Raw genomic sequence first — 23,166 nt, forward strand, 5'->3', positions numbered from 1 at the left:
AGGAACCATAAATAATCGGTCTCAATTGGTTCAATTTAAAGAATTCAATAAGTTAAAGAATGGCAAAGGATCAAAATCTAAGAAACATTTATCTTCGTAAAATATTTATCTTTCTTCTGTTCTCTTGACATGTAGTTCTATAATAACATGCCACGATTTTCTAAAATAACTCAATTTAGAAACATTATGAATGAACAGAAGGATTTATCATACTTTGAAGATTTGTCACCATTACATTAATCAAGGCAAACTCTCCAAAATCCAAATATATTAAAAAATAACAATGAAGTAACCACAGCACTGGCAGTCTGGATGAATTGAATTCAGATATAAAGTGCTTCCACCTTAAGGAAGTTCTCTCTTGATGCGTATTTTTGCCGTCTCTATCAGTTTTCAACTCTCTATCACTGAACCGCTCATCATTCAGCTTGCTATTTGATCCAAAGTTGGGTTGGGATAGGGCTTGGACAAAACAGTTCAAAGTGGTAAAGAATATCATTTTAAAGAAATAAATCAACTCTTTACTTCAACAGCTGAAAGTTACTGTAAAGGCAAAGAATCCAGAAAAGTTGGTGAAATTCTCAAACATTTGCAGGGACAATTTTCTAGAGAGTTGTGCGCACACCTTGAAAATACCCAACCAAAATATATTTCCTAGTATGCTACTGTAAAAAAAATCATTAGGATATGTTCAAAACTTTAATAAAAAAATCAAAGTATTACATAGGGTGGAGTGCTCTAACAGCAGATATTCATATTCAAAGGCTCAAATTCAATTCACCCTGATGACCAAACGTTACACGACTTGGAATCTCTTCAGGTTTTTACTTACCTCAGTGTGGTCAATGGAAGGCAATGGATCAATCACTTTCTTCTGTGGAGGTACGGGATTGCCATCACTATCATAGTCAATATCATCCTCCTCCTCCTGAACCACACCAGCATTAGGATTTTCAGCCATGTAGCGAAAATAAGCTTCCTGCACAAAGATGGAATCCACAAGTCAAACTGGAGAGAGAACGCTGAGAAAGCTCATTACACTGAGCTTTCCCTAAACCTACGTCAATTTCCTTGAAAATACAATGGTGTTTAAACAGTATTCACTAAATGGATCAATGACAGAATAGCTAATACACAATAGTAGGAACTACATAAAAATAATTTGAAAGGGACTCACATGGAAATTAATCTGAAGTGTCACATGGCTCCCCTTAACTCATTATTTCCTAAATGCCTTTCACATAGAGGGGAAATCACCCGATTAAAGCTTGCAATTCCCCGATCACTTGTACAACCTGGACATTTTTTTCCTTCCTTTTTTAAAGATATTCATGTGTATTTGGTGTTCTCCGTCTTTTCTCTGCTAATTCATTTTCATCCACAAATTTATCTTACCTATACTCCCATCAAAGACAATTTTTCCTGGGTTTTACTGCTGCTTACGAACCAGTAAATCATTGCATGCATGTGGCAATGTAGAATAAAAAATACTTGTCCAGGTATGGAAGATCAGCTGTTCTGGTGACAAAACCATTGACTGTTTTAGGATTACAACAGATATCTGAGAAACACCAAATCAAACATATCTGTAAATCAGTTACTGCAAATACCAGCAGGTTTTACAATAATGAGCTTGAATCTGAGCACAGAGTTTGGTCTTTCCGGTAGCACTGCAGTCAACTGACATCAAGTACTTTGGACTCATTTAATAATGGCAGTAATGCAATGTGATAACTTTTTCTCAATTTATAATAACAAATATTGATTTTGGATTATTTTCATAATTATATTACTTATTTCTCGGGAATTCAGTCTGAACCACCCCCATCTCTTTTGTTCTTCCACTCACTCCTAGCCATTTGTCCCATCTCAGTTGCTTCTTCTTTAGCAATGGTTCAAGTATTATTTTCACACTTGCCTTTAGGTCATTCTTTCATTCAGCTCCCTGTACTCATTGTTTGTGTTTCACTTGCCTCCCATTCTTTGATTCTCTCTCTCTTACACATCGACACCTCCATCTTACACCCACCACTCCCAATTTGCAGGTTTCATTTTTAAAGTTATATTCCATGTTCACTTTTCCTGCTTATTTCTCTACTTAAAGCATGGCATTTGAAAAGATATGGCAGGGTAAAGGAAGCACTAATTCATTTTGCTGAGGAGAGATACAAGACTACCAGATCAGAAAGAATTTCTACCAGTTTCATTTGAAAATTAATTGAAAAGCATTACAAGGACCTGCTACAAAATTATTGTCGTAAATGTATGCAGTGGTAGTCAATCACATTTTTAATAACATGGGTGATTTCACAAATTACAAAAAGCACATCAGAAACTGCTAGCAATATTGAGAGATATACAATTTACTCATCAACTGAGAACAGTAGTGGGAGAAATTGCAAGCAAGTTGCATTAATAGAGCCCCCCAAAAGATAAGGAATAGCATTTAGGTGCTGATAAAAATAAATTGTTGAAACCTATAGAATTCTCAATTAAAAGAAATAAAACATTTTCAGTCATTTTAATTACACAGAATTTTTCCTTCCACTGCAGCCTAGAGTTAGCACCAAGTCATTGATATGGCTACCAATTAATATATAAAGCATTTTCACAAGGCAAATAATTAATTTCAATGATGAGTGGTAGCATGGTCAAAACATCTCACAGGAAAGTGGTGCACTGATAACTGTAAAAGTATAGGATTAGAACAAACTTATGAAGAAGGGCTAATTTAGTTGTTTTGCCAATTTTGGGCAGTTAGCAATTGGATTCTAGTCTGTCCTTTGACACCCTGCTCCCCCCACCCCACACGGATGTTCTAGCTGTAAGGGAATTTATTTTTCAAAAAAAGAGATCCAAACAAAAGCAGGATAGTAGAATCCAGTTCCAGAATGTAGATGCAAACAATGGAAAAATCTCAATGTTACTAAATAGAATAAGGCAGGCATCTTCATTAAATTGTGGCTGCGTACTAAGAATTGAGACAAACTAAAGGCTACAGTGGATACACAACAATGAATTATTCTTTTTGGTATAGGCAATAAAGACAGTGCAAGAACTCACATGGTCATCTTCCTCTTCAATGTCATCCCTTATACCCCTGCAAAAACAAAGGGAAAAACCAACTCCCTACAAGTGTTCAACAGACCCAGTGTGAATGCAGCAAAGCATGAAATGATCACAGTGTGAATACACCTAGAAGTTCCTATTTTCTTGATAATCTTTTATAAACTTTGTTCCTGTTTTAAAATCAGAGACAAAATATAACACTGACTTTTGTGTTCACAATTTTTCAATAACATGGACTTTCCCATGCAGCATCTTTAGAAATAAACCAATTTTCATTATAGATAAAAATGTATTCTACAAAATAATTCCAGCGCTACATTTCTTTTGTTTAATACAATGACATTCCATATAAGTAACACATAATATTCTTAAATTACATCTACTACTTCTACAGTTAAATGCAGATGCAAGAAATAATATTGGATTTCATAATAATGCTCAAATTGAAAGAAATCCATAGAGTGTTCCTCAAACAAATTGTTTTTAGTCAGCTGCAGATCTTGGCAACTGTGATATTACTTATTTCAAGTGATCATATTCTAAGCTTATGTTTTCAACTTCAAGTCGATTCTTAATTTGCATTTCAAAATTTACTGTCACTTTTAAAAAATAGAAAGTATTCCCAGCTACCCTTGCTGCATGATTAAAACTAGCATTAATACTAATGGAACGTTGAGGGTATGGTAGATATGATTTATAGATTATGCTAATATTGAAGTATTCATCTTGGACTGCAAAACATCTTTTCAACATATCTTCACTTTATGACTTCAGCCCAAAATAGCCAAATCTCAATCACAGAAGGATTTTAGCAATACTTTCAATTGTTTGGCCATTTTCTATGATGTCACAAATTGGGCTAGTAAAGAGTTGTCAACTTTGTCTTATTTCACTTTTTCATTATAGATAAAATGTAAGGTAGTCGAGGTAAGTTAATTCGGGCTGATTAGTGAATTGTAAACTCAATTACCTCAATGTAATTACAAATGAGCTTGTGCAAAATTAAGACTTAGAATAGAAATGGTTCTTACTTGGAATTTGTCTTCTCGCACTCCTTTTCATCAAGTCTTTTAATATCTTTTGCTGCTTGATCCTAGAGAGAGAAAAAACAAGGTAGCATTACAACCGTTCCATTTCTGGCTGTCAAATGATTTGGTGCATCATGTCAGTTACATCAATGAATTTGATTCAGTTTAAGCTGCTAGAGGACATGGAAGAGGCAAGTACTATTGCAACAAATAAATATATTTGGACTCGTTCGTAGCTAGGGAAGGTTTAGAAGAATATGATCAAATGCAGGCAAACAGAAATGGTTTAGGAAAACATCATGGTCATCATTGGCGAGTTGGGCTGAAGGGCCTGTTTTGTGCATATAACTTGGAGTAGAGACGTTGGTGATGGTCACAAATGGCAGTCATAGTGTCATAGTCTCACACAGCATGGAAACAGTCTCCTCTGCCCACCAAGACCAAGCTAACTGTCAAGCACCCATTTAAAAAAATTCTCTCTACATTCCACCATTCATCTATAAACTTGGGGAAATTAACTGTAACCAATTAACTCACTAACCATAGCGTCTTTGGCACGTGGGAGAAAAAAGAACAGCCGGAAGACACCTATGCAGCCACAGGAAGAACTTGCAGACTTCACACAGACAGCAACCAAGGTCAGAAGTGAACCTGGCTCACAAAAGCAGGTTTGTGCACCACCCATAACCAGATGTTCAGTTCAGGTTTGAACATATTTGCCACACTGCAAGTTTTACGATATCTATTATAGCAATATACAGGGATTGGGAGATTTAACAGTTAAAACTTGCAAGTGCAGTAAATAATAATGCCCTATCAAGCTCTTCAAAATTCCAATGGGACAGCACATGGCTCACCAATTGATGTTGTTCTCCCTTTCTTTTTATCTGGCACCTTGGTTCCAATATTCCCCATGCATTTGGCCATGGCCCTGGTTCTCTTGCTCCCTTTAAACTCACCTGGTACCATTTCTCCTCGCTTGCTTCAAATTTACCAGGGTCACTGGAAAAATATCATTCCATGATGTAACATTATATTTTAAAAAATACATTCTTCTAGGAAGATTAATAGAATAACATCACACACTCTATAAAACCTGTTAGTTTTGCACCAAAGTCCCAAAAGTGCTCAATTAACTGAGATTTACAGTTGCATATATGTTGGATAGCAACCTTAAAACCAATAGAAACAGGACACACACAAGGTGAACCTCATCTGAGACCTGGGTTCACATCACATGATAGCTAATTAGGTGGATGTCTCCAGAATCTGTATGATACAAAATTTTTGCACGAAATAAGCATGGGAAGTCGAGACCCAGTAACTAGTGTACATAGACATAAAGTAAAATGACCCTATATTGAACTGCTGCCTCACAGTTAAATTGACATTTTTATCTTGATCAGAGTTGGTAAAATCAGTTGGACACATTTCTGCAACCGAAGCAAAGATTTTCTTTTCAAATCACTTCAGAAGTCGATGAAATAAACTAGTGTTCAGTCTACTTCCATTAGTGAAATAATACAGTTACAGGCAACCTGCAGCTGAATAATAAATAATGGTGTAAATTAATTCTCATTTGGGGCCATTGAGAAATGGGAATATATTACATTAGTGTAAATTTTAGTCTGAGACCGAAGCTAACTATACATTTTGAAATGAAGTAGGAATGTCTCGCTTGCACTCAGCAGTCTATGCTTTTGCTGCGCAGTCAATGGACATGATGGAATTTCTGGACGTGTACAAGTATATGTTGCAAATATCAATTACCACAACCAAATTAAAGCAAAATTAATTAACAATTTTAAATCACCTCCACTTCAGCCATATACGCATCCAAAGGGTCCTCTTCACTGTCTTCAAGGTCCTCAGCTTTACTGGCGAACTGTTGTCTGGTTGGAGAGTTTTCTGCAGGTATGTAGGGCAAGTCAACATTGGCTGAATTGTCTTCTTCATCATCATCTTCAAAATATCTAGAAGACCCAAGCAACAGAGTAATGATTTCTTAATACTAGCAGTAATTAAAAATAAGTTGATGAAATAGAACTAGATGCAAGCTTTTCATTTGATGAGATTACACAGGAGAAAATGTGGCTCATTGCCAGGGACCAGTGTAGAGAGGTATGTGGGCATGCCAAGACCAGTAATAACAGAATTACAGATGGAATCAGGAACTGTTGCAATTAGGTGTGTGGGCAAAACCGAAGACTGGTGTGATTAGGTGGCTGAAAATGGGGACCAATATGATTAGGTGTATGGATGAAACCAAGGATTAAGAACACTAGGAACCAGTGTGGTTAGTGAGCTTAGGAACTGGTGTGATTACGTACGTTTTGAAATGAAGGACAGGTGTAGTGAGATGCAGGAGCAAGGTCAGGGTCCTGTGTATACAGGTATGCAATAGAACCACGGACCCGAGTGGATGGTAAGACTGGGGACTACTGCGATTAGGTATGTGCTGGAGTGAGCGGGGCAGGTGTAGTGAGATGTATGGGCAGGGTCGGGGGCCTTGCATAAAAGTATGCAAGTAGAACCATGTACTACCGTGGTTAGGGGTGGGTGGTTGGAACCAGGGGCAGGGAGTTGGGACTCGAGAACATCAGAGTGCAACAGAGCCAGAGCCGGGAGTGCAGTAAAGTATGTGTCAAAACTGCAATGTTCTGCCAGGGGTGGTGGTGGTTGTAGTGGCAGATACAATAGTGGCATTTAAGAAGCTTTTAGATAGGCACATGGATAGGCAGGGAATTGAGGGATATGGATCACCTGCAGGCAAAGGAGATTAGTTTAACGGCATCACGTTTGTCACAGACATAATGGGCAGAAGAACCTGTTCCTGTGCTGTACTGTTCTTTGTTTTAAAGGTTAATTGAAGACTGCCAAAGTTCTCAGGGACCCCACAGACCTGGTTGTTCTGATACAGCGCATAAAATCACCGCATCAGGAACATAAGCACAGACACTGCAAGAAACACTGGGACCTCCTTGTCTGATACATTGTTTGATGTGACCACACTTGACTCCATCCACAGCAGCCTACCCAAGCTCACCCTGCCCCACACCAGAAATGTTAAAGATATATCCATGGCAACTGATAGCATCGCCACTGAAACCCAGAAATTCAATGCTATAAATCCTCAGTCATAAATCCTTAGCCTCCTCACCTACATCCAAGAGTAGCATGTTCCAGAGACCTCAAGTTGCTGCAATGATGACGATTTTTAAAAAGAGCTGTTGGAGTTTATGAGATGGATCTCCCTACTGTCTACCACAGGGGAAATCAGAATTCTCCCAAAATGATTCCTCCCAGAATCAAAGAGCTGCTCTCAATATCAGTGTGGATTCCATCTATCCAGAAGCACAATGGGTATGATTTTCTTAGCATGACAATTCCAAGAAAAATCCATGGAGCAGCACCAGACTTTATACATGTCCTTTTTCAATTTCACCAGTACCTTTGACAGTATCAATTCATATGAACTTACACAAACTTATGGAACAAACAAAAATGTAAGCCATTTTCTCCATGGTGGCATGCAAACTGGATCAACCACCATGATTACTTTGCAGAACCAAGATTACCTGAACCTCAGTGTCAAGCTGCAGTGTGCAGACAACACTTGCGTCTGCTCCGAAGTCAAGTTTCAAACCCTTATTATGCAATAATGAGAAGACGGGCTTTACACTCAAAATCTGCAAGGCAATGGTCCTCTACCCACCTGGTACTACTGTACCACACTGCTTTCAAACAATTAAAGTTCATAGTGGAATCTTGGAACTTATGCACGGCTTCCCATAGCTCAGAAACCACTTGTCAGCAGAGGGAGTCATTGATGATGAAATACATAAGATAAACTTAGCACAAAACTCATGGTATACTGGGCAGCAGATCCCTACATTTCTATCATTTTCTGAGCCTTAGACTATTTACAGTAACCACCTCATGGCAATGAAAAAATACCAGAGCACTCTTGACAAAATTTGACAGATTTTGTGGAAGGACCATTGAAGCATTGTCAGAATCTCTTCTTCCAGATCAACATCCCCAGCAAAGAGACCCTAAATACACTGACTCTGCTGGGGAGGTCCTGTCACTTGCATGCTCAACACCAGCCTCCTGCAATGGGCAGAGATGACCATGCACACAGCGGCAAAGATTACGGGATGCATTCAACATCTCCTTGAAGAAGTGCAACATTCACATTGACTCTCTGGCCAAAGACCATTCAAAGTCAAGGAGTATTTGAAAAGCAAGTAGCACAAACATTCAGCGTAACGTCCAGCACCGGCGGTGCTGGCTCGAAGGGCCAAATGGCCTCCTCCTGCACCTATTTTCTATGTTTTCTAAAATGTGGACCGCCTTATGAACTTCCACTCACACCACCTGCCCATTAGCCACCACCTAACCCATCATGGAAGAATTCCACATTAGCCTTATTTGCCAACGCAGAATCCACTGAACCAGAACGGAAATTAGTTCATCGCAAAAGGACCACCGAAGACTAACGGCCGGGAGTTATCAGGAAACAAGGGAAATCTGTCTGTAATGGCGTAATCACAGGCAAAAAAATAATTTTATGAGCAGAGAAGTATTTTTAAGGACCATTATAGGAATTTCTCTTTGCCAACTATTAAATAATAAGCATTTTTTAAAATATGCGTTTTGTTTAAACACTTTTGAGGGTATGTTCTGATCTTCTGTAAATTTAGGAATAACCAACAATCTGACACTGCACAATTTTAATAATATAAATAAATGGGGACAAAAGTATACCAAAGTCAAAAATATTAGAGTAGAGATGTGGATTATTTATTTGGATAGTTTCAGCCTGTGACTAACTCATCTCACTCACATTACACCCCATATTACACACTATTCCCTATATATGCTACCACATCCCAGTACCCAAGAAATCCCCAGTAACATGCCTCGATGACTACTACCCCGTGGCACTGATTTCAGTCTTTATGAAGCATTTCGAGCGGCTCGTCAATGCATACATTAACGCCTCCATCCCAAACACACTGGACCCCCACCAATATGCATACAGGCAGAACCGCTCCACTGAGGATGCAATCGCATCTGCCACCCATCTAGTCCTGTCTCACCTGGAGAATAAAAACATCTATGCACGTCTGCTGATCATCGACTTTAGTTCAGAGTTTAACACCATCATCCCCCAGACCCTGATAAGTAAACTGAGCTCTCTTGGTCTGAGCACCTCAATGTGCAATTGGATTTTGGACTTTCTACGTAACAGGACACAGACGGTCAAAGTCCACACTCGGTCATCTCTCAGTGCCACTGTGAACACCAGAGCCCCCAGGCTGTGTGCTGAGCCCACTTCTGTTTACACTGCTGACCCACGACTGTGCCACCATACACCAGGCCAACCACATCATCAAATACGCAGATGACACCACAGTCGTGGGGCTCATCACCAACGGCGATGAATCCGCCTACAGGGACGAGGCGAGGCGGCTTGAGCTCTGGTGCAGAGACAACAACCTCTCTCTGAATGTCAACAAGACGAAGGAGATGATTGTCGACTTCAGAAGGGCTGGAGGAACTCACTCCCCCCTGCAGGTCGACGGCAGGACTGTGGAGACAGTGCACAGTTTCAAGTTCCTGGGAGTGCACATCACAGACAATCTCTCCTGGAGTCAGAATGCTTCCTCCTTAGTGAAGAAGGCTCAACAAAACCTGTACTTCCTAAGGAGGTTAAAGAGAGCTGGTCTGGGTACATCCATTCTCTCCAGGTTCTACAGATGCACCATCGAGTCCATTCTGACCTGCTGCTTCACTGTCTGGCATGGGACCTGTTCAGCTGCAGACAGAGAAGCCGTGCAGCGTGTTGTAAAGACAGCCCAGCACATCACTGGGACCAGATTCCCTGCCATCAGTGACATTTACAGAGGAAGGTGCAAAAGTAAAGCCTGCAACATCATGAGGGACTCCTCTCACCCTTTCCAATGTCTATTTGACCCGCTGCCTTCCGGAAGAAGGCTGAGGAGCATTAGCTGCAGAACCACCAGGTTTAGGAACAGGTTTTTCCCTCAGGCTGTTCATCTACTGAACTGCCCCACCTGACTCGGGGGGTGGGGGGTTAGCACCTCACCTAGCACTCTACACTTTATAATCTCATTTAATGTGCAATCAATAATTTACCTGTTCTCATTGATGGTTTTAAATTCACCGTTTACATGCTTTAAACTCTAGGTTAAATGCTTTACCGTTTACATGCTTTAATCCCCTGTTTATATGTATCATGTTGTATTGCATTGTCTAATTGTATGGTACTTTATCGTATTGTACTGCACGGTCATCCCGTCTGTATGTTTTGCATTTGTATTGCACTATGCCTCCCGGAGGCACTCCGTTTCATCCCATTCGTTCCACTGTAAGGAGTGGAATGACAAATAAACTTATCTAAAAATATATTCCCGCTAATTATTCTCATTACATTTCTCCACATTAAAAATATCTTCCAATTTCCAGTTCCCAATTTAGCAAAATATCTCTGGAAATGGTTTATCTTTTCCCTCTGGAATTCTCAATAAAGATATTGAATCGTTAATATACTAAAAAAACATATTACCATGATATAGGTGCCCAGTTTGCATTAATTACCTTCATACAGGCATTATCTATTGCATCTAGGAAATGATAAATAGGGGGAAAAGACCACACACGATACACAATGCAGAACTGAAAATGTTAAAGAACGAAATGAAAGTAATTTTCAACCATGAATTTCAAACAAAGTCACAGGGAGGGACTAAACCCGAAACGTCACCCTTTCCTTCTTTCCAGAAATGCTGCCTATCCCACTGAGTTACTCCAGCATTTTGTGTCCATCTTCGGTTTAAACCAGCATCTGCAGTTCCTTCCTAGTCACAATCCTTGCTCTTGGAAGTAATTGTTATTTATTTCACAGTTCCCCGTCTGAATTGTGATCACAATCAGCAAACAGCTCCTTAAAATACTCACGCATTTTCTTCATCGAAGTTTGGCCGCTTAGATCCTACTTTATAGAAGCAAGGTGTCTGAGCTGGTTGGGTTTTCCCATAACCTCCTGGTGGCCCCAGTGCACCGAATACAGAGTGTGATGTCTTTGGTAGTTTTGGTTCTTCCTTCTTCCCTGGTACAATAGCAAAGCCACCAAAACCAAAACCCCTCTTTGCACCACCACCTCCTTTGTTCCAATTCATTGTTTAGCTGCATAAACACAAAATGAGAATGACGGAAACTCCATAAAACTTTGAAATCAAAGATTTATCTTACATGACATATAGAAGAGGGCCCTTTAGTCTATTTAACCTATCTCTCACAATTTCAGAATGCCCTGGATTAATACATTTGAAATGAGAAAAAGGAAATAAACCCTGTACATTAAAAAGGCAAGAGATTACATAGCAGCTGGACACCAGAATGCAGATCTGTTAAGAAAAAGACTATTCAACATAATCAGTTGTGACAATTAATAAAAAAATTATTAGTGTGATAATGTAGAGAGATGGGTCAGAACTGCTGGAAGGTAGCTAATTATATAGCTATGACACATGATATTTTGTGAATCCATCCTAGTATGTTACTCACTATATTATAGTTATCTATCTATCTCTATAAATCTATCTGTAGAAATCTATCTCTATCTAAACACATATATAATATATATATATATATATATATATATACATATATATATACATATATATACATACATATACATATATACACATATATATACACACATATATATATATACACGTGTGTGTGTGTGTGTATGTGTGTACATATATACACATACAATGTATGTATATATATATATACATACATATTATAGTATATTACATAATACTCACTGGAGCAGAACATTGAAACATTAAGATTTTTACCAAGCAACAACATTGAGTTTCGGTTTATTATTATTATTGTCACATGTACAAAGGTACTGCAGTTTTGTTTTGCATGCTAACTAAACAGATCAGATATAACATACATAGCCAGTTCAAACTCAAGTACAATAGATACAACAAAGAGGAAGGTACAGAGTAAAGAATATAGTTCTCAGCATTGTAGCATAGCAGTTCCTTAGACAAAGTCCAATGTCCCCAGCATATGTAACAACCTTTCAGAAGCTTGATTACAGTGGGGGGAAAGCTGTTCCTGATTCTGGTGCCTTGACTCTTAGGGTTTGGTTAGGTTGCAAGAGGATCATGTTTACTGCAAGAGGATCCTGCTGGATAGTATTTTCCTTTTCGTGGTATTTCTCTCCCTACATTTTTGGTTGGAAGTTGGTTGTGTTTGCTGCGAAATAAGGAAGTAGTACTGGCACACGGACCACATGATTTCTCTACGTCCAACAATAAATCAATATTGTCTCTTTAGTGCCAATGTGTTTTTTAATTTGTTGTGGGACATACAATATCATGCGTAGGAAGGAACTGCAGATGCTGGTTTGCACGGAAGATAGACACAAAATGTTGGGAGTAAGTCAGCGGGTCAGGCAGCATTTATAGAGAGAATGGGTGACGTTTCGGGTCGAGACCTTTCTTCAGACCCTACAGTATACTTCTACGGTACCACGTTCCTTCCCTGCCCTTGCCTACCTTATGTTCACTGCAAGGGGTGGAGTGGGAGTGGAACCGCTGCCGGGCTGGGGATGTGTAGGAAGGAATTGTTTAAACCAAAGATAAGACACAAATTGCTGGAGTAACTCAGCGGGACAGGCAGCATCTCTCTGGAGAGAAGGGATGGGTGACGTTTCGGATCTAGACCCTTCTTCAGACTGATGATGGTGTTGGGAAGGAGAGTGGGACGCCTGAGGTTGGGGTGGGCTGACCAAGCGCCACTCTAGGCCTTGAACAGAAGTAGGCCCGAAAAGCCTGACCACTGGGGAAAGCACGTCGCCGGAGTTTAATACCTTACCCAGCAGATCGTGGTGTGAGCGTGGGGTTGGGGGTGACGATGGCGACGCCGCCGGTCGGTCGGTGTGTCTGTGGCTCGGTGCGTGGGTGGGAGCCGCTCCGCCTCCACACCCCCCCCCCTCAACACCGAGCAGCGAAACGGCCGCCGTCTATCCCCCACCACCGCGCCTGCGCACTGCCCACCGCCGGCCCCGACCCGCCTGGCTCCGGATCCACAAGGAGCCGGCGCCTGAACTCCGGTTCTGCTCGCCTCCTTCGGCCCGGTTCTAACTCCTGTCCAGCCTTCCCCCCCTCACCCGCGCCACCAACTTAAAAACTCCGACAACACTTCACGTCGCGAATGAACTACGTGAAGCCACTGGGTCAAAGTGCAACAACGATCAACCCCACCACACAAAATGGCGTCGATCACCAAGCGCCTGGATAATAAAAAGCTGGCGTTCTGATGCGCGCAGAAGATCGCTCGTTATTGCCGGGGATTTTTTTTTAAATAGGAAAGTAATGGAGACTGGGATTGTATTTACCAATGTCCAGGCGACCGCGCGCGGGGGGAGGGCAGATGGCTGGATGATTGATGGCTGGATGCTCCAATCACATGCCGGGACTGGGTGCCCGCTCTCTGGCCACCGACGTCACTCACTGGAGTTGCACCAATGGCGGTCGCTGGTGGAGGCGGGACATCCGGCGGATGTACCCGCCCAGATGGGAGCGCTGGCCGAGGTGTAGTGAGGTGAGTGAGTGAGGGGCTGAGGCGCCGCACGGTCAGCGTTGCCTGTCTGCCCGCCCGCGGAAAGGCAACCAGGGCTTGTTGTGCTCGCAATCCCAGTCGCTGGCGAGCGGCCGTGTGTGAGGAGGCCAGGCCGCAAATTGCGGCCGGTGGGCCGAGCAGCAGCGTTCGGGCAGCTCAGCCTTGTTGGGGGCGGGGACCTGCGGGTGGGTTGCGAGAGAGACGGCACATTGTACACATTTAATCGGTGCCGCTGTCCATTGCCAGGGGCGGTGGTGTCGGGTTTTAGAGCTAGCCCCATGCTGGTTGATTGACTCGGGTGCAGTATTGCGGGAGGACCGCGCAGCCGGAAGTGTGAGATCCAGGCCTTGTTCCTTCCTCGAAAACAATACATTCAAGATTCCAACCATCCTTTAGGTGAAAGAAATTCTTCCTTGTATCTCTCCCTCTCCATAATCTGCTCATGTCCCTCTATATCAACTCTGGTTTGACAACACGTATAAGCCTCTGTCCTCTGGTTTTCTATGCCTCTGCAAAGGAGAGAACTTTCTTGCTACCTGTCCAATCTACGCTACTCATAATTTGTGTTTCACAATTGGGTTCCTTCGCAGCTTCCTCTGCTCCAGAGTAAACAAATTCAGGCTTGCCTCACAACTGAAAGGTTTTATCCTAGAGAGCACCTTGCAGAATATCCTCTGCATCTTTAGTACAATCCTGTCTTTCCGATATTGTGGTGTTCAGAACTATACAGGACCATGATAATAGATAAATCTCCCAGGTCTTTCATAACATCAGGACACCAATTTTGCAGCCCAGTGTGGGATGCTATAGAAGAAATTGCAGGAATCCTGGCTTAGATAATGAATCATTGTTGGACAGGGGTGGTGCTAGAAGACTGGAATGTGGCTAATGTTGGGCCTCGATTGATGAAGAGCTGCCTTAACAAATGTGGTAGGAAAGAGGCCTTAACAAATGTGGTGGGAAAGTTACTGAAGAAGATTGTGAGGAATTTGCACATGGATTTGCAAAAAGGGGTTGTTGGGGATAATCAGTATGGTTTTGTATGAGGGACTTGTGTCTCAGGAATTTGATTGAGTTTTTGTAAGAAGTAACCAAGGTTTGATGAGCGCATGGCATAGACATAATCCATATGGATTCTATCAAGGCCTTTGATAAGGTTCTGCATGTAGGGTGCTCTTGAAGGTTTGAATGCATGGGCTCCATGGAGAGCTAACTAGCTGGATTATCTTCATAGAAGGAAGCAGAGCATGGTGGAAGGTTGTTTTTTGGACTGTGGCTTGTGCCTGGGAAGGTACTTTGGGATTGGTGCTTGGTGCATTGCAATCTGTCATCTATATCAATTATTTGGATGAGAATGTGCATGGCCTGATTAGTAAATTTGCAGGACACTGAGATAGGTGATATTTTACACAGTGAGGATGGCTACCAAGAAGTACAGTAGGATTTTGATCAGCTGGGTATGTGTACCAAGCAATGGCTAATATTCACAAAATGCTGGAGTAACTCAGCAGGTCAGGCAGCATCTCAGGAGAGAAGGAATGGGTGATGTTTCGGGTTGAGACCGTTCTTCAGACTAGTCTGAAGAAGGGTCTCGACACAAAACGTCACCCATTCATTCTCTCATGAGATGCTGCCTGACCTGCTGAGTTACTCCAGCATTTTGTGAATAAATACCTTCAATTTGTACCAGCATCTGCAGTTATTTTCCTACTCTACCTGTTGCTCCACTGCGATTTCTCCTCAAGGTATGTCTCTCTTCGACGAGAGTTTAGCAACATGCTCTCTCGCTGCTCCCCCTGTGTGATTCCTCCTGCCCTCCTGCTCTACGACCACATTTTGACACAGACTCACTACCACAGCCACATCTGCTTTCTTGGAACTTGCCTGCGGAGTCTGAAGAAGGGTCTTGACCCGAAGCGTCACCCATTCCTTCTCTCCTGAGATGCTGCCTGACCTGCTGAGTTACTCCAGCATTTTGTGAATAAACACCTTTGATTTGTACCAGCATCTGCAGTTATTTTCCTGCACAAGCAATGGCTAATGGAATTTAATTCAACAAAGTATGAGGTGTTGTATTTTTGGATGACAAATCAGGGAAGTCCTTCACAGTGAACGATTAGGCACAGGTGAGGGTTGTAGGGCAGAGGGATAAAGGAGTACAAGTACATAGTTCCCTTAAAGTGGCAGGTAGATTGTGTGGTAAAGAAACCATTTGACATGCTGCCTCATCAGTCAGGGAATTGAGTATAGAAGTTGGGACATTATGTTGTGGGTGAATGAGATGTTGGTGAGATTGCACTTGGTGTATTGTGTTCAGTTACAGGAAAGATGCTATTAAGCTGGAAAGAGTGCAGAGAAGATTCACGAGGATGTTGCCAGGACTTGAGGGCCTGAGCTCCAAAGAAAGGTTGAGCAGGCTAGGATTTTATTCCTTGGAACACAGGAGGATGAGGGGGAATCTTATAGAGGTGTATAAGATCATGAGAGGAATAGATAAGGTAAATGGACTGAGTCTTTTACCCAGAGTAGGCAAATCAAGATCCAGTGGACATAGGTTTAAGGTGAGGGGGGAAATATTTAATAGGATCCTGAGGGGCAACCTTTTTTACACAAAGGGTGGTAGGTATATGGACCGAGCTGCCGGAGGAGGTAGTTGAGGCTGGTATTATCACAACGTTTAAGAAACATTTGGACGAGTCATGGATAGGATAGGTTTACAGGGATATGGGCCAAATGCAGCCAGGTAGGACAACTGCAGAGAAGATTCATGGGGATGTTGTCAGGACCTGAGGGCCTGAACTCCAGGAAAGGTTGAGCAAGCTAGGATTTTATTCCTAGGAGTGCAGGAGACTGAGAGGGTGATCTTCCTGAGGTGCATGAAATCATGAGGGGAACAGATAGGGTAAATGCACAGTCTTTCATCCAGGATAGGAAAGTCAAGAACTAGGTGGCATTGGTTAAAGATGAGGTGAGAAATCTAGTGGCTTTCTGGAACACGCTGCCAAGTGAAGTAGTTGAGGCAGGTACAATAACAACATTTATAAGACATTTGGATAGGTACATGGATAGTAAAGATTTGGAAGGATATGAGTCAAGCACAGTGGGACTAACTTAGATGGTTCATCTTGGTCTGCATGGACGAGTTGGGCTGAAGTGCTTTTTCCTCGGTCTCTCAATGTTCTCTTGAGACCTCCTCTTCATTTTGATTGTCCTAGCTCTGCTAGCCATCCCAATATCCACCTCATGCCATCAGGAATACATTTCTCCTGCCTTGATGTCATATTTGGTTGTGTGATGTTGTGGGAAATCACTTGCACTCATCAACTCCAGGTTGTATTACAACGTCAGTCCATGTAGTCACCAAACGTACAGGTTTGCGGCCAATTGGCTTGGTGTAAATGTAAAATTGTCCCTAGTGTGTGTAGGGTAGTGTTAATGTGCAGGGATTGCTGGTCGGTGCGGACTCGTGCTGTATCTCTAAACTAAACAAAGTTGAGATCTAGAGCTTTGTGGTCTGAGGGGAACCTTGGCTGCATCTTTGTTCGCAGGTTATTGATGCTTGATCATGCAATAGATTAATAAATTTGCAATCCATGCATTATATTGATGAATGTAAGAATTCCTTTTGCACTTATTTTTTAAACTAGATGAATTATCCCACATTCCTGGCCAAGAGGGCTATCTGAACAAGGATAGAATAGAAATATAGAAAGTAGGGGACTCCACAATCAGGTTGCTTTTGGAAAAAGAATAATGGACTTTAACCAAGAACACAAATCCTAAAGGTTGTGTTGCCCTCATGGCTGCTTGAAAAGAGCTCTAAAATGGAGGGAATAAAATGCGCTGTCGTTGCGCTGTGAAACAAACAGCATTGGTAGGAAGAGAAAGAAGTTATTTTTGAAAAAATATCATGTAATAGGATCCAAGTTAAAAGCAAACCCAGACCATGTACAAATTGGCAAAGAAGTGCTTGGATCAGGAGAATTCATGAGCTGCTGTGGGAATGAGTTAATGCATTAATGCACCATTTCTGATACTGGGGATGTGCTCTTCCTGAACTGGAAGAAGGGGGGGCAATGATTTTAAGGAAGTAAGAAGGGGGAAAGGAAAAGAAATGTAAGCTGAAATATAAACTGAACTTGAAACGAGCATTTGGCAAGAATAAAGGAAGGACAGTTACAGCTAAGGAGTGGATGGGTCTGAAATGATGGTTAGCTATTCAGTAGATGAAATCCTTTTTAAAATGAATCTTATTGTCTGCAGAGCTTTGCACACAGTGCTCAGAATAAAACAAGGAAGCTGGAGGCTATCAAATACTCAATATGAATCAGTACTGAAAATTAAGCATAGAATATAAGTGCTTAGTAAAGATAAATTGCAGGCTTTGGTGACTGCCTGGCTTTGGTGAGGGGTGAGAAGTGACTAGGGTTTTTTTTTCAGTAGGACTGGGAAGAAAGGATATAGAAGCTAGGGCAGTGGTGTGCTCCTGCTGGATTTGGGAGATCAGGGAATTTCCATTTTCGTGGTGACCATGCCTGCAGGAAATGTGCCCAGCTACAGCTCTTTTCTGGCTGCATTTAGGATTGGGGATGTGGAAAATGTAATCGATCACACCCCACAAAAAAAATGATAAGAATGGAGACATAAGGAACTGCAGGTTCTAGTTTACAAATAAAAGATGGAGAGTGCTGGAGTGGTAATTCCTGTGTGAAAAGGCTGTTTAAAAAGAGTGCCAAGAGTTCGTTAGTAGTCAGTCAGAAAAGGTCGGGGACAGACCTTTTTAAGCAAGGACGACCATTGGCTGAGAGCAAAGTCAGTGGTAATTGCTGTGTGAAAAGGCAGTTTAAAAAGAGCGCCAAGAGTCTGTTAGTAGTCAGTCAGAAAAGGTCGGGAACAGAGCAAGGACGACCGTTGGCTGAGAGCAAAGTAAGTGATAATTGCTGTGTGAAAAGGCAGTTTAAAAAGAGCGCCAAGAGTCCATTAGTAGTCAGTCAGAAAAGGTCGGGAACAGAGCAAGGACGACCGTTGGCTGAGAGCAAAGTAAGTGGTAATTGCTGTGTGAAAAGGCAGTTTAAAAAGAGCGCCAAGTAGTCAGTCAGAAAAGTGTATAACTCCAAGCTCGTCAGGAAGGCAGGATAGAAGTGAGTACCTGGATTGGTTGATCAATTAAAGTAGAAGTTTGGTAAATTGGCCAATTAAGTAATTTAGTGACTGATATAAGCAAGACTTGCACAAGGGGTGCAGCCCTGTTGAGGGAAATGCCCTGTGAGTAAAGTGCGAGTCTTTGGCTGCGAGCCCTGTGAGTAAAGTGCGAGTCTTTGGCTGCGTGCCCTGTGAGTAAAGTGCGAGTCTGGCTGCGTGCCCTGTGTGTAAAGTGCGAGTCTGGCTGCGTGCCCTGTGAGTAAAGTGCGAGTCTTTGGCTGCGTGCCCTGTGAGTAAAGTGCGAGTCTTTGGCTGCGTGCCCTGTGAGTAAAGTGCGAGTCTTTGGCTGCGAGTCTTTGGCGAGGAGGCTGAGGTGAGGAGGTTACGCTTGTTTTTGAGCCTGAATTGTTTTTGACTTCACTTAAGTAATGGCGGACAAGTTGGTGCAGTGTATTTCCTGCAGGATGTGGGAAGGTAGAGACACTGCTGGAGCTTCAGGGAGCTACACCTGCACGAACTGTGTCCAGGTGCGGCTCCTGAATGGACATGTGGTGGAGTTGGAAAAGCAGCTGGAAGACCTCAGGGCCATCCGGGAATGCGAGAGTTTCCTGGACAGGACCTACTGTGAGGCTGTCACGCCAAGGGTCCAGGTCGAGCGAAGGTGGGAGACCGTTTCAGGGGGGAGCAAACGTGGACTACAGGAGACCCTGGTGGCTGTGCCTATTGCAAACAGGTACACCCTCTTGGGAACTGTCGGGGCAGAAAACGCTTCCAGTCCGAGCGACGGATGTGTTGGCAGATCTAACCTAGGCAAGGAAACTCGACCGGGGAGACCGAGGTCAGGAAGAGCCATAGTAGCGGGTGACTCCATTGTGCGAGGTACGGACAGTAGATTCTGTGGCGGCAGGTGGGACTCGAGGATGGTCTGTTGCCTCCCTGGTGCCAGGGTTCAAGACATCACGGAGCGGCTTCAGAACATCCTAGCGAGGGAAGGCGATCAACCAGAAGTAGTTGTGCATGTGGGCACGAACGACGTCGGGAGGAAGAGGAAGTAGATACTGCGACGTGAGTTGAGAGAGTTAGGAAGAAGACTGAGAAGTAGGACGTCGAAGATTGTTGTTTCTGGACTGCTACCTGTACCTCGTGCTGGTGAGGGCAGGAATAGAGGGATCAGGGATATGAATGTATGGCTGAGGGGCTGGTGCAGGGAGCAGGCATTTAGATTTCTAGACCACTGGGATCTCTTCTGGGGTAGGGGTGACCTGTACAGGGACAGGTTACACCTTAACAGCAGGGGGACCAACATTCTGGCAGGTAGGTTTGCTAGTGCTACAAGTGTGGCTTTAAACTAAGTAGTGGGGGGGAGGGGTTGACAAACTGGGAATATGAAGATGGAGTTCAAGGGGAAGCGAATACAGGAGAAATTGCAAAGGACTCTCAAATTAATGGGGAGGGAAGTTCTAGAAGGGATAAGAGAGTATGGTCAGGGCCAATTGTGACCGGTGTGAGAGGGGAGGTGAATACCGAAATTAAAGTGTTGTATTTAAATGCGCAAAGTATAAGAAATAAAGTGGATGAGCTTGAGGCTCAGTTAGACATTGGCAAGTATGATGTTGTGGGAATCACTGAGACATGGCTACAAGAGGACCAGGGCTGGGAACTGAATATTCAGGGGTACACAACATATAGAAAAGACAGACAGATAGTGCTAGTGTATGGAGTGATCGCTGATCAGCGCAGACTCAGTGGGCCGAAGTGCCTATTTACACGCTGTTTCTCTAAAATAAAGCAAAGTCTAAATGACACCTAGGAATAGGTGTGCATTCAAGCTTCTCTTCCTTCTGCTGGAAGGGAGAAGGGTGAAGAAAGAATGACCAGGGACTGGGACAACTCTTTGATTTTGTTGGCTGTTTTTCCGAAGCAGCATGAACTGTAGATGGAGTCACACCAAGGAGCTTGAAGCTCTCAACCACTTGATGATGATTGGAGCATATACTCCACTATGTATAACCTACCAACCGTCCATCTTGGGGATATGGGAGGAAACTGAGAACCTGGAGGAGAATTCCACACAGACATCACCTAGGGTCAACATTAAACCCATATCTGAGGTGCTTTGATGCAGCGTCTCTACGAACTGTGCTACTGTAACAGTGTACATGGCTACAGAACAATAGCAGGCAACGCAAAGCTCATGGTCACCCTTACACACTGAACGCAGGTGCTCTGCAAAGTGATGCCACAATCTGCAATGTGTAGAGTAGATCACATTTGTGAACACTGAATATGGTACACTAGACTGGAAGAAGTGCAAATAAATTGCTTTTGGAAGCACTATTTGGGTTGCTGGATGGTGCGAGGGTGTAAAAATGGCATAGGAAAAGGAGCGTTAGGCATGGATAGAAAAGCAGACCAAAGAGTCTGAGAGAGAGCACTCCCTGAATGCTGAATGAGTGTTGATTGAATATGGTGGGGGGGGGGGGGGGGGGACGTCTGAGTGGGCATCTGTTCAAGGAAGAAGTAGAGAGCCCTTAGACACTTCTGACATGAGATGGTGATGTAGAGGGATTGTATATTCATGGTGAAGACAGTCTATTTGGGACCAGGAATTGGAAATTCAAAGTTGCGAAGGTTTAGGTGGGAAGGGACCAGAGCAGTGGATGGAGTCAAGGTAGGAAAAAATAAATTGTCATCTGAATATTTCCTAAATATCTGCCTCCAGCACCCCTCTGTCAGTGGATTCCAGTTTCTAACCACCCACTCGGTTGGAAAAAAAAGTATTTGAAAGATCACCTCAAAATCTCTTATCCCTTATCCTAAAGCAATGACTTCTAGTTTTAGACAGCTTGATCACGGGGGAAAGTTTACCATTGTCTCTCCTACGTATGCCTCTCATCATTCTGTACAACTTTATCAGGTCCCTCCTCGATTTCCTGTAGTCCAAGGAAATCTACCCCTGCATGTGTTCTCATACCTGAAAAGCACCATCCCAGGGAACATCCTTTTGAATCTCCTTTGCACTTTCTTCAGTGCAATCAAGCCTATCCAACAGTGCGGTAACCAGAACTATGCACAGCACCGCTGTTATTATAGCCTAATCAATATTTTATAATCGCCAAGCTCTTATTTATAATCTCCATGCGGTGCTGGCTCGAAGGGCCAAATGGCCTCCTCCTGCACCTATTTTCTGTGTTTCTGTTCTACACCCTGACTAATGAAGGAGCTAAACTAAAGAAGGAAGTAGTGCCACCTTCACCACCATACCCACCTGTGGTGCCTCCTTCAGGGATGTTTGCACTTTAAAAAAACAAAGTCACTATGTTTCTCAATACTCTAGACCAGACACGTCATCTATCCAAGTTCTCCAGAGATGCTGCCTTGCCGCTGAGCTACTTCAGCACTTTTGTCTCATATATTCACACATGGCATAACTGTATTTTCTTCCTGATGCGCTTATAACAATTTTCTGTTTTAAACTAGATCTCCTAATGGAAGTGCCTGTTTAGTGACAATCCAGCTTTCCCATGTCATTTTTGGTAAGTCAAGTTTTATTTTAGTTCATGTTGTTCCTTATTTGTTTCAAAAACCCCATCATCTCCTACCATGGAATCAAACGGCAAAGAAATGGGTTGTTTCAGCCAACATTATCCGTGCAGACTGTGATGACTATCTACACTAATTCCATTTGCCTACATTAGGCTACCACCCCTTTATGCTTTTTCTATCCAAGAAGTTGTCCAACTTCCTTTGAACATTGTCATTGCATTTGCCCTTACTGATATTCTGGCATCTTGTTCCAGATCACTACCGCTCTCAGTGAAAAGATTACCCTTCAGATCTCCTTTAAATTTTTCCCATTTCACCTTGAAACCGTGTTGTTTCAGCCTCGCCTGCAAACCAGCGCATCTCCCACATTTTTTAGTTAAGTGGCTTCTTCTAATTGGATCCAATAGTCGGAAAATTGAGTCAGCCGTTCTGTGAGGAAGGTCAGTGCATTCGGTGGGGTCCAAAGGTCCGGTTATGTCCCTCATAATTTTTTTTTTTTTTCATATTTTTATAACGATTTATAAGGTTCTCCCCTTAGCCACACTTATTTCGTGTTAGATCTATATTTGGGGTTCATAGTGCGGGGCAAAATTTTCTGGGCAACAGTTATGGATATCTTCTCAAAAGGCCCAGAAATGATTTGGAACCAGGGGTCAAATGAAAGCAACATTTGTTTTTGTAAACAAAAGCCATTGTAAAAATTGAA

General features: G+C 42.6%; 2 protein-coding genes across 8 annotated transcripts in view; one reads left to right on the forward strand and one right to left on the reverse strand.

Annotated features, from left to right (window-relative positions):
• ddx42 (DEAD (Asp-Glu-Ala-Asp) box helicase 42) overlaps window positions 1-13,582 on the reverse strand; it is a 45,156-nt gene extending 31,574 nt beyond the window's left edge. The window contains exons 1-6 of one of the 6 annotated variants that reach the window (XM_078424628.1): window positions 13,549-13,582; window positions 11,085-11,312; window positions 5,911-6,070; window positions 4,101-4,162; window positions 3,064-3,100; window positions 833-979 (exon numbers count right to left, since the gene is read on the reverse strand). In XM_078424628.1, coding sequence (XP_078280754.1) covers window positions 833-979; window positions 3,064-3,100; window positions 4,101-4,162; window positions 5,911-6,070; window positions 11,085-11,305 — 627 coding nt within the window. In that variant the 5' untranslated portion in view covers window positions 11,306-11,312; window positions 13,549-13,582. The other 5 variants (XM_078424626.1, XM_078424627.1, XM_078424625.1 and 2 more) reach the window with 5 other exon arrangements.
• A 77-nt stretch (window positions 13,583-13,659) lies between these two features.
• strada (STE20 related adaptor alpha) overlaps window positions 13,660-23,166 on the forward strand; it is a 46,710-nt gene continuing 37,203 nt past the window's right edge. Inside the window, exons 1-2 of one of the 2 annotated variants that reach the window (XM_078424959.1) lie at window positions 13,660-13,754; window positions 22,395-22,450. In XM_078424959.1, coding sequence (XP_078281085.1) covers window positions 22,439-22,450 — 12 coding nt within the window. In that variant the 5' untranslated portion in view covers window positions 13,660-13,754; window positions 22,395-22,438. The remainder of the gene's footprint in view (window positions 13,755-22,394; window positions 22,451-23,166) is intronic. The other variant, XM_078424960.1, reaches the window with a different exon arrangement.

Source organism: Rhinoraja longicauda, chromosome 29, assembly GCF_053455715.1.
Source record: "Rhinoraja longicauda isolate Sanriku21f chromosome 29, sRhiLon1.1, whole genome shotgun sequence".
In the NCBI taxonomy this organism is placed as follows: Eukaryota; Metazoa; Chordata; class Chondrichthyes; order Rajiformes; family Arhynchobatidae; genus Rhinoraja; species Rhinoraja longicauda.